Source organism: Apodemus sylvaticus, chromosome 8, assembly GCF_947179515.1.
Source record: "Apodemus sylvaticus chromosome 8, mApoSyl1.1, whole genome shotgun sequence".
Lineage (NCBI taxonomy): Eukaryota > Metazoa > Chordata > Mammalia > Rodentia > Muridae > Apodemus > Apodemus sylvaticus.
The window spans coordinates 96,248,343-96,260,673 of record NC_067479.1 but is presented as its reverse complement, the minus strand read 5'-3'; the positions used below and the strand labels follow the sequence as shown (position 1 = coordinate 96,260,673).

The 12,331-nt window shown below is 40.3% G+C and overlaps 1 protein-coding gene across 4 annotated transcripts in view; it reads right to left on the bottom strand.

Moving 5' to 3' along the window:
- Window positions 1-12,331, bottom strand: part of Ercc6 (ERCC excision repair 6, chromatin remodeling factor) — a 76,756-nt gene that overhangs the window by 38,800 nt on the left and 25,625 nt on the right. For 3 of the 4 annotated variants that reach the window (XM_052190134.1, XM_052190135.1, XM_052190137.1), the window contains 2 exons: window positions 11,187-11,315; window positions 5,462-5,620 (listed from right to left, as the gene is read on the bottom strand). In XM_052190134.1, coding sequence (XP_052046094.1) covers window positions 5,462-5,620; window positions 11,187-11,315 — 288 coding nt within the window. The remainder of the gene's footprint in view (window positions 1-5,461; window positions 5,621-11,186; window positions 11,316-12,331) is intronic. The other variant, XM_052190136.1, reaches the window with a different exon arrangement.

The window sequence follows — 12,331 nt, the reverse complement described above, 5'->3', positions numbered from 1 at the left end:
ACAGTGTGTCCCAACCTAAGAGCACAAGCAGCTTCACTTCGTATGAAGATTGCCCAAACACCAGAGTGTTCAGCCAATGGGATTTCAATACATCCTTACTGCTCTAGAAAGCATGCATGCCAGACACAGTTCAGAAGCTCGCGGGAGCCTCCTCCCACTGTGACACGCTGTCTTCTTCCCTAAGCAATGGCAACACTGGAGGAGCATCCCAGAGACTGCTCTCTGCAGGGAAGCTGAGCTGCAGTGCTCACTGGGTCACTGCAGAAAGCATTGAGCAGCATGAATTTATATTAAGAGGGTAATATGACCTAAATGTGCAGGGACAAGGCAGAGTTGAAATGTCCCATGTAACACAAGCCAGTGGTTATGGGCACCACCTGAGTCTGAATGCAGCTCGGTACAATCTCAGGCATATCATTTTACATCTCTGAACTTCAATTTCTCTTCATTAAGTAAATAATAGTACTGAATTTACAGTTACTATGAAAATTGACAGCTAACATCTATGAAATGCTTACAACAGTATCATTTGGTAAATACTAAAAGGGTTAATTGAATAAAACATACTATCATATAACCATTAAAGCTGTTTGAAGAATATATAATGGCCTGAGAAAATGCTTATAATAAACTTAAAAAGAAAAAAGGAAGGCCCTTACAGATCACTGCAGTTTCCTAAGGCATAGGAGCTGGTGAAGGTGAAGGTGAAGGCACCTTACCATGGTCTTCCCTAGCCCACTGGAACAGACATAATCGGCTCCCAGAAAGATCTCTTTTGTGGGGTCTTAGCACTGGTGTGCCATAAAGCAGAGATCCCCTCTATCTACTGCCCAGCAGCACAGCATACCTGACATGCCACAGGAAGAAGTGCTTGGCATAGGAGGAAAGAACTCACTCTCCAGGTTAGGGGAGCCATTTTTCTTGCTCTGTCCTGCTGTGTGTATGTTTATTACTTTGTGCTTAAAATGAAGCACAAGTCAAAATCAATAGTGATGTCCCCACAGGAATGCATGCCACCTCTCCCTCATGGCTCTCCAATCCTAACGACAGAACTGTCATTTAATCTTCAGGCACCAGGCACCAAAGCAGAAGGCCAGCTCTGATCAATGCTCTTCTTCCCACCATGAGACACCTGTACAAGTCTACATCCCTCTACCCCCTAAGTCTCTCCACAAGTCACCATCAGCCACTTCCATCTCATCCACATTCTAGCATCTTCTGGCACTTTCTGAAAGCAAAATCTGAGGGTCTTGTCCCCTCCAATAGCTGCACACTGCTCTTGGACGAGCATCTACACTTTGGCCTGGACTATGAGACCGTGCACTTCTGGCTCCTGCCTCACCTGTCTTATTGCTGATACTATTAGCACAGACCCTGGACTCTGCCAGCCCACACTGTCCCCAGATCATATGTAGTGCACACTCTGTCTTTTAGACATCTGGTTCCCCCTTTTCCTCTTCTCCCCCTGCTGCCATCACCTTATCCTTGAGAGAGCTGGCCCTTCTCGCCAGACAAGTAGCTGAGGCTCCCTTGGGGAACCCATGCTGACTCCACTGTGATGTACACCATTCCTCTTCAGCTCTTTAGAAGCTGGGACAATCTCTTTAGTATGACCTTAGGGCCTAGCCCACAGCATATAAGGATAAATATGATAATGTGAATGATTATTTTTAAGCTGACAAATTATGTACAATTTTTTATATTCTTATAACTTAGGAGATGATTCCTGAACTTAAAAATGTTTAAGATTTCAATGTAAGCCACACAGAGCTTGAGATTTTAAAAACCATCATCTACATAACTAAAACATAATTGGTCTAGCAGAAAAATAAGATGCTGGTCAAACTCTAAGTACAAGCTTTACCCCTACAGTCCAACATGACGAAATGTCTCAGTCCACTTATAAGCCCTTCACCTCCTGTTATATAGGTCACTGTCCCCTGGACCTCACTCAGGGTGGGAACAGAGAATTCAGTGGTCTTAACAAACTTAACCCTTCCCACAGAATTTCCAAGCCATGTTGTCACCAAAAGCAGGACCCAGTCAGGGTCTCTCACTCTCCCTAGGGAAAGCAGGACTCTCTCTGCCCTGGGCCCCTGACTCCTGGCCCCCACAGATATAGCACCCCTTTTAAAAGGATTAAATGTACCAGCTTCTTTATAGCCTCCAGTGAGAGTAAAACGGAGTTGTCATCTATATGCACTTGACAAGGATTAGGAAACAGCCAATCAACCGCTATCTACAGTAGTCTAAAACACGCTCCCTTCAAAAAAGTTTGAATATATATATATATATATATATATATATATATATATATATATATGTATATATATATACACACACACACACACACAGCTTTTTGGGTTGTACAGCATTTTCCTCTCCTAATAGTACACTTTCTATAAACTGTTATGTCAATTGATATGCTTGCTCATATAAGGCTGCTATTTAATCCCAGCTGACCTGCCACCTGCCTCTGCTGTGTCCTTTAATTTCTATCATTCTCACTGTTAGAAGAATTGGGAGGTTTTCATGCTGAGCTGAAATCCCACAGCTGAGGGAGGCTATTCCTAGACCACAGAGGGGGCAATCAAATCCATTAACAGACAAGTGAATCACTTTCTGAGCCTCAGTATCAGTGAGATGATTCGAAATGGCTAAATGTGCTAGAGTGATTAGCATCAATTACCAAACATGCAATAGTTCCTTTCATCTTTGATTATCATTGATTACTTAATGAATTTAGGACTAGTCAATAGCTCCATGGTCAAATATTTCAACTTATGAGTGGAAAGCGAGTGACAGTCTAGGACTGGGAATTACAAAGTGTAACATTTACTTTCAAAGTTTGTTAACTTTTTAGGACTTTAACTCTTCATTAGAAATTAATTAAATGACAACCAAGTCAAGTATTAACTGAAGTGTGAGTGGGGAATCACTCACTTCTTGTTGTTATAAAATTCAGAGGCCCTTCACTTGAAGAACGCTCAGGTAAACGTCAGTGTGTTCACCGTGCTCCCTCCGGCAACACAGCTGCCGGCGTTCACCTATTCATCCATGTACCACTCTTCTTTCTCTTCTAGAAACCCAACAGTTGTACATCATCCACCAAAACATAATTTAATACAACAAACTACTTTCAAGAGAAGTTTCGTGATATCACAGAGACTTGCAGTTTCCCAATGTTTGCAATCCTTGATATAAGGTCACCTCCTATTGGGACCCCAACAATGCAATACCAGCTTACACACATGTTCCTGTTGCTTTAAGGACCATTTTTCTTTAAGACATAAGTTCTCCTAGTACAGAGGACATGTTACACAATTAATCGTTCCTCACAAAGCTAGCTCCTCAGCACATCCCTCCTCGGCCAGGCCTGTAGTGTTGCTGATACACTGCCACATCCTCAGAAGCCAGGCCCACAGTATTATCTTAATAAAGACGATCCGGGCGCTAGTCCAATATGCCACGCTATTTCATTATGGAAAGAGAATATGAGCATTGATAGTTAATTGATCGCAGCTGATGCTCATTAGAAGCCCTAACTTCATCCTTGTAGGATTGTCACTACTCAAGAGAACATGTTTTAATTTTTATATCAAAAGTACACTGCAGGGATGAGTTGAGGTCTCCTATGCCTAGAATGTTAAGACTCCACACAAGATTCATGATCATAGGACAGAAAAAGAAGAAAGAAATGGGGAAATGAGAAAACTCCACGAATTAGTTAAGGAGAAAAAGCCCTAGAAACACATCTGGAATAGTCAGGACAGTCTAGCTATCAGAAAACCTCAAAAGGGCTACAGAGACCGGACCTCTTTGGAACAGAAAAGGTCATTTGTAAATGCTAAGTAACAGTCACAGAAAGGAAAACCTTAGATACCCATTTTCAGCTGACTTATTTCTTAGACTGGAATGTTTTCATATTTCCAGACAAAATATATCCTATATCTAAAGAAGTATCTGAGGGCTATAAAGACTCCCCCACTTCACTATCGCTTTCCTGGACTGGCATCAAGATGTTTAGTTTTTAAAATGTTATAATAGGTGTCTTCTCCTCCTACAGGAGACTTTGAAAATTATCTAGGGGTGAGAGATGACTCAATAGTTAAAAGCACACACTGCTTTTACAGAGGACCTGAGTTCAGGTCCCAGCACCCACTCGAATCCTCGTCCTATGACTGCAGCTCCAGGGGATCCAATATCCTCTTCTGGATTCCACGGGCACTTGTAGTCATATGCACATACCTCCAACATATATGCACAGGCACATGCACAACAAACATACTAAAAATGAATCTTTTTGAAAAAAAATCTGAAAACTTCAAACATCACTCACAAGAAGTGCTGGCCCTTAACTGAGCAAAAAGCAATGCATTTTAAAAAATAATAACAAATAAAAGCTGGCCAGGATCCTGGGAGACTCAATAATAGTCTTAGTTGCTAGGGTTTATGGGACATATCTGGCTCTCTACTACACATTTTTATGCCACTTCCTTAGAATGTGGGCAATAATATTCTGCGGTTGCTGACTTTCAACACATCAACTCTGTTTCAAAAACATCTGCAAACTGCATACAAAGAGTGCCTCAAGTCACAGGACAAAGATCCACTTGGTGACTCCATCACTGCTAACTCATGAGATAAACCTGCTGCAACACAACTGTGTCCAAGATCACACATCCTATGTCATTTGTCTCACAACATTGTTACCAATGTTTCCATGAAGATAATTTACGACTTAAGCAAGGCAATGCTCACAGGTCTTTAATATAAGAATGAACATATCAGTGTTCCCTCCAAACAGATTAAATGTTCATTCTTCTTCTACACTTTCTGGAAGTCATTCAGGTGTTGACCTTGGGAAAGGAGTCTAAAACGTACTGAGCAGATTAAGTAATTGCACTCTAAAAGAGTGAGCATATCTCTAAATGCTATCCCACACAGACTTGAAAAAGTGCACAGAAACTGTAGAGGAAGGCTTCTCAAAGCTCCAACTCTGCCCATGAGCAGACTCGTCCTTACTGTAATGCTCACCTGGTCTCCTGCCAGAACAAATATTTTAATGTAAAATTTAATAAATGGGACTAAAGGTATTATGTCTAATTTAAAATTCCATATTGTGTAAACTATTGATATTAACATAATTGAGTTTGTAAACAATCCATTTGCAAGAGCTAACCTTAGACATTGTATTGACCCAAAATATCTAGTGGGGCCCATCTGCAAAATGAAGCATCAACGCCTGGAATTCATTACAAGTGTTACATGTTTAATTTCTCCTGCCCTACAGCTCCATTGTCTCGTAAAATTTTTCCTTTGATGTCCCCCACTAAAAGAATTAAAGGAATATTGTAATTGAAATGTCATCAATAATTCACAAGACCCTCCTCCACAGCAATCCATCTGATGAAATATTAATTGAGCTCCACAGACTGACAGTCTGCAGAGGAGCACTTGCCTGTAATTTGAACCGCGAGTCCTGATCTTGCTGTAGCTCAGACCTGCCAAGAAGGCAATTATCTGGATGGTCTTGCCCAATCCCATTTCGTCTCCCAGAATTCCTCCTGCCTGCTGGCAGTGCAATTCCCACAGCCACCTAACACCTGTCTGCTGATACCTACAACAAACACCAACAAGGAAAGAGAATGGCAAATGGTGAGTAGCACAGACTGCAACACAAAGCACTCATGAATTAGTCATCTGGTTAGGGTCTGGTCCAGTCAGAGAAGCCTGCCGCATACGTGCTTTAGATGACTGTTATAGTTATAAAGCCATACATTTTTGATCACTTAGGCATAAAAAATCATAATTTTTTGTTATAGAATGTAAACACATTTCTAATTAAACTGATAGATTGGGTAATTAGAACTATTTTATTCTTTTTCAACATTAGATATAGCCTGATAAACAAGCATAAACTTACTAGCTTTGGCTCACTTTTTGGAAATGAGAATCTCAAATATTCTAAGTATATAAAGGTCTATAAGTTTTTCTACAAAAAAGAACTGATTTTTTTTCAATCTAAATAGCATCAAAAACACACAGCAGAATACCATAGCTTACAGCTTATATAGTTGTAAAGTCACTTTGTAATCATATTATTTTTTACTAGGGAAAATTAAATTAAATTTTAAGGCCATAGCAAGTATGAGTAATAGAACCATTGTCAAAATCAGTGTATAACATAATTCTGTTGCACACGTAACAGATGTAGAAAAGAACTATTTATAAAGGATATCAGCACAATAGGTCTTTTAGTATTTTAAAGCACTCAAGGATTTTAACAAAAGTCACAAGACCAGGACCATAAATTTAAATAAGAATTTTAAATAAAAAATAAAATAGTATCTCTCTTTTCCCTCCCACCCCACCCCCAAAAATCCAGTTGGTATTTTCCTTCCTTTACCATTCACACACTCAACCCTAGAAACCTCTAAGGTTTGTTTTGTGTTTAAGTAATAAAACAAAAATATTTTCAGGAATGAATAATGATCTGCTATCATGGAATGGTATGAAGACTATCTGCCAAATTAAAAAACCATAAGCAAAACCCACTTATGATAAAAGCCAAAGGACAATCCCGCCCAAAGGAAACATGGAAGCTAAGGCTTTTCCCACAGTAAAAAAAGGCGGGCTTCTCACGCCTACTTCACTGCCTGCTGAGATCATGTTCTGAGATGGGCCTCTCCCTAGCCTCAGCACTCGGGCTATGGCAGAACTCCAGGAGTACCAGGTCTGTCTTGAAAGAAGGGAGGGAGGGAGATAAGGAACAGACAGACACACAGTCAGACAAATGAGCCCATCTCACTGTGACCTTGGTTCTTGGTGAGCTGTTATTTAACTCCTTTCAGTGCAAGTGCCATAATTAATTTTCTCTCGGTATTAAGTCAATTAAGTGTGAATCTAGGTAGTAACATCATTGCTCATGTGTAAAAAAAACTTTGAGACACTTACTGCTTATTAGTTTGGCTAATTATAATAAATACATTGAAAATACACTTTGGAGAAAGGATTAAAAAAAAACAAAACCCAATTAAGTATAAAAATAAAACAATTTGAGAAGACAAATCCCATAAATGCATCGCATGCCCTGGGACAACAATATTTCCTACTGAACAAACCTATTTGTAGGGAGGCTCTGGACTAAGTAGGCTCCACAGTAGGGGTTGGTGGCCTATCTTATAGGAAGAAAGAAGAAGCTCAGAGAAAGAGGGAGGGGTTGGGAGAGGGGAGTGACACACAAACAAACAAGAATACAAGCAAGCAAAGTTAAAATCCAGAACTGTATGACTCCAAAGTGACCCCATTTTAGAAATAACCTAGAAGAACAGCCCTGAACCAGGGATAATTTGCTCCCTTGGGCCATTTGGTAATATCTACAGACACTTTTTTCTCAAGTGGAAAAGAACAATTAGGATCTAGTGAGCACAATTCAGAGATGCTACCCAACCTATAACACTCTGGCCAGTCCCTACAGAAAATAAAATGTCAAGCATGCCAGGCTGAGTCAGTCTTGACTTGGAAGAACATCTGGCTTTACACACCTATAAACCTAACACATAAGAGGTGAAGGCAGGAGGCGTTCAAGTTTGAGGCCACCCTAGACTACAAGATGTTATGATGTCTCAAAAGAATAAATATTAAAAATAAAGAATACAAAATAGACTGTTGGCACTCACAGTCCAGAATGGCTGGATTCTAGGCCCTGGTCTTCTCCTACCAAAGCAGAGAAGCCATGGGAGCAGCTCCACACAGGCCCAGGATCTCCTAGTGACCACCCTGAAATCAATCCACCCAACACAAGGGCTAACGCTCTTCTTTCCCTTGGGTCCAAATTTTATTAAAATGATAAGAAATAAGAAACCAGCCACTGGGGAATTAGGAAAGGACACTGGATTCCATGTGGCCCTGGAGAATCAGCAACAGTGGGCCAGTTGTTTTGCCATCTCCTACCTAAAATCCCAAGGGTTTTCACAGGTGCACAATGGGATGTTTGCACAAAGGTGAGAAGGACTACAGAAATAGCTCAAGGAGAAATAGTTATAAGGCAGCCCAGGAACTGCATCTCAACAGCCAGAGAAAGTACAAAGCCTGGGTAAGGAGCTAGCTCTCCCAACCCACACCATAAACAGGCCCTCAGACTTCAGTAGAATTACATTCACTGATAATGGAAGCGTACTCCCCGCCTGGTCAGCAGGGGTGTATGGTGAGGAAGGACGAGAGACCTGAGCTCTGAAGACCTGCACTCTGAAGATCTATGCTCTGGCTCCAGAACCAGTAAATGCCCTGAGTTCTATTGCTTTATATTCTGAATAGTATATACCACAAACAACTACACAGTTCTCAAAATCCTTAGAAGCATATAAACTTTACTCTTTAGGAAGTTAAATAGCATTTTTAAATTGTTGTACAACAGCAAGGAAATTACTAAACTCTTTTATGCCCATGGGACCAAAGCATCAGAAAATAACCACATAGAATTGTTGGATCTTGGCATTGTCGCACTAACCCAAGATTGCATTTACTAGTTTGGTGCAGGGTAAGGTCAAAACAAATTGAAGTTTTTCATGAGACTGTTAAATTATACAGATGAATACATTTGCTGGGCAAACTTTCAAAATTGAAATTTAGAAGTTAAACATTATCATGCAGAAAATAGCACTTAAATGGAAAACTATGCCTCCTGACTCCCTGGAGTGCAACTATACCCTGTTAATTCAATTCCAGTGAATAGAATAAAAATATATCCACAACTTAAAAGTAAACTGGCTTGGCTAAAACTTAATCATAAAAAAGGCAGAGATACGGACTGGAGATGGCTCTGAGGTTGAGAGCACTGATTGTTCTTCCAGAGGTCCTGAGTTCAATTCCTAGCAACCACATGGTGGCTTACAACCGCCTGTAATGGGTTCTGGTGCCCTCTTCTGGAGTGTCTGAAGGCAGCAACAGTGTACTCACGTACATAAAATAAATCAATCTTTAAAAAAACAAAACAAAATGCCAGGTGGTGGTGGTGGTCCCAGCACTCTGGGAGGCAGAGGCAGGCGGATTTCTGAGTTTGAGGCCAGCCTGGTCTACAGAGTGAGTTCTAGGACAGCCAGGGCTACACAGAGAAACCCTGTCTCAAACAAAACAAAACAACAAAACAAAACAACAAAACAAAACAAAAAAAAGGCAGAGATGAGAGAGAGCTCAGCAGTCAGGAATTCTTGCTGCTCTTGCAGAGGGCCTGGGTGTGGTTCCCAGCAGCTCACCACCCACTAGAACTCCAGTACCTGGGTACCTGGCCCCTCTTCTGACCTCAGTGGGCACTACATGCACACAGCATACATACAAAGAATCCATACACATAATTAATTTTTTAAAAACAGAGTCTCTATTCGTCCTCTATTTTCTTACAATAGAAAATATGAAATCTAGTATGATTTATAAAGCATTTTAAATTATTTTGTAATTATAAAACAGAATATTTTCTAGAAAGCCATAATTAAGAAAAATTTAAAATACTAACAAGCATGTATTTACATTAACTATAATAAAGTTAATAGTCAATATACTGACTCTTACATATACTTAGTAAAGCAAAGTTTGGTGCTGTTACCTGTGAAACCTCTTTGCTAGAAAATCCGACACTTACACAGAGCTGTGCACTAGGCCCGACTCCCGAGACGTTGGCCAGCTCCCCTGCTCATGCAGCAGCCTGTCCTTGTTAAATCACCTGCATGGATAATCTGCTATTTCTCTTTGCTAGTACAACAGACACTATTCACTTGTTTCCTTAATAAACAATTACATCAGAGGAAATAAAAAGGCCTGCCAATAGTGTAATCTTTACTTATCTTTCTATAGTTAATTCTCACTGGGGGACAGCAGTGAACAAACCACTTGCCTTTCTGGGCTATGAACTGACTTGTCTGCAGAAATGACCAGAAATGGCTCTTCTCTTCCTCTAGTCAGACCTCCCAGCCATGCCACTTCAGTCAGGACCTGGTTTTGCTACATGCTTAATGAGATAAATATCTATTCTTTACTCCCCCACCCCAAATGCCTCCAATCAAGGAGCCATCACAACTGGACATAAACTGTAATTTGGGGATGCTGAGTGGTAGAGCACTTGCCTACATGAGGAAAGGCCCGGGTTCCATCCTCCAACACAATAACCTAATAAATAAATATTATTTGTCGGTCTTGATCTCGCTTGACGTCTCTCACATACAGTGTTTGTCGAGTATATACCACACATGCATAAAGAAGCTCTTTGAGGAGAAATTTGAAGAGCATGCTAAGTTTAGGGCATGGCTGACAGCTGAATCTATACAGGACATTAAACTTCATTTTCTCACAGAAAGAAGTTTGCTGCTCTATGAACTGATGATACAAAAAGGAATGAAGCTGTCTGATGGTCTCACTTCCTCTGCACAGCTAAAGCCTCTGAAAGTGAGGAGACTGGAAATGTCCCCCGGTGTGCAAGCTCACCACAGGCGTCTTGCCCAGCCATACATACCCAAGCCTGCGTCTATCAGGCATTTTCCGATCATCATAGCACTCAACCATTTACACAGGGAACTTAAGTCAGTTTCTAACACCAACTCAATTCACAAGGTATTATCTGTGTCTTACCTTTTGACATTATGTAGAAAGACATCCGCATGAAATATTCAGATGCACATTTGGTCAGCTCAAAAATAATATCCTTAGGTACAAGACAAGGTCCTCAGAAATCAATCAACAATTTCTGTTTCCTCACAGAATTAAAAATAAAAAAACTCCTCCAAGGTTTGATTTTAATATCGGTAACGCCTCTAGTTTATTTTAAAATATAAATCTTCTTAAATAAATTAATCTAATTTTTAAAATGAGAGGTTTGGTGCTTTAAAATTACTAAGAGCAAAAACATAATTTGATGCAGAGGCTTTTAAACGTGTTGCTTTTAGTCTGCTGAGACAAGTCCATACAGATTCATCAGTTTACAAACATACCCAATGCGCACCTTAGTCAATTTATTATCATCTAATTTTAATGAACAGCATGTGGCTAAATTTTCATTTGACAGCATCTGGATTTGCAATAAATTGCTGCAAGTACCTTCAGGGCCCACAGGTAACTACAATGTAATTTCTAAATGTTAATCTGTACACAATAGCTCGATGACAAACAGGACATACAGAACAAATGGCACGTACTTAAAGAGCTTCTTGAACAGAAAACCCGGCACTTTGAAACCTTCATCCAGTTCGGCATCACTTTCCTCAGAATCATCTTCCAGCTTCAGGCATCTCTCTTTGTCCTGCAGCCTCAACCTATTCCACCTCCTACGGTGAAAAACAAATTCCATTTCCATTAGTTCATCTGTAAGGCAGTGGAGAGAGCCCGAGACTACACACCGGAAAGGGGTGGGCGACCCCAATGGCTGCTCAGGCTCCCAGTGTCGTTCGTCACTACCCAACACTAACAATCATAAACCAACTCTTTCTCGTGCCCCCTCGAGTCAATTCTTACTTGAATTATTACAGTTACTCTACAAAGATTCCTCTACCTCTCATTTCATTATCAACACCAGCCACTCCTCTTCAGCACACCCAAAGGGGAAACTTCTCTACAAGCTTCTAAGATACATGGCTTTCATCCCAGAACAGACTCAGGAAATTTTCAATATGAACTGAGCATTTTCAAGACGGTAACAGAGTTGAACAAGAACATATTGTATTTAAAACTGATATTTCTCTGCTGAAAATAATAGTCACAGGATAAAAAAAAACACGCACACTATTTTGAAATGAAAAAAAAAACAATTTTTTGTTCAAAATTGCTGTATCAGATTTTTTTCTAATTACTCAACTGAAGAGGATTAGCAATGCCAGGTGACAATGATCACTTGGAAAGAATGTGTTACAAACAAACTTAAGTTTAAAGAAAAGATGAACATCTGTATTTCAGAAGCATGATGTCATGTTTATTTTGCCGGCAGTAACAAGCCATGGAGGTGCTGCACACACCACAGCTGTACGAAGGATGCGGCTCTTCAACCAGACCATTCACGTTCCTACAACTGTGATGAGCACTGGTGCTGTGCGGAAAAAGAACAATTACCAAAGTAAATAACCTGGGATTCCATTATTTAAAAAAGAATTATGACTTTCTTAGCATGCATACTCTAACGTTCTACATGTTACAACATGGTAGAAATGGAATAAAGCATGACTACCAATAACTGCCTCCAACCAGAAGCTCGAAGACAAGAAGAGCATACACAGGCTTAACTTCTAATGACTACACAAGAGGAGCAAGGGATGTCTGAAGAAGCTGAGAAAATATGAGAGGATAAGGC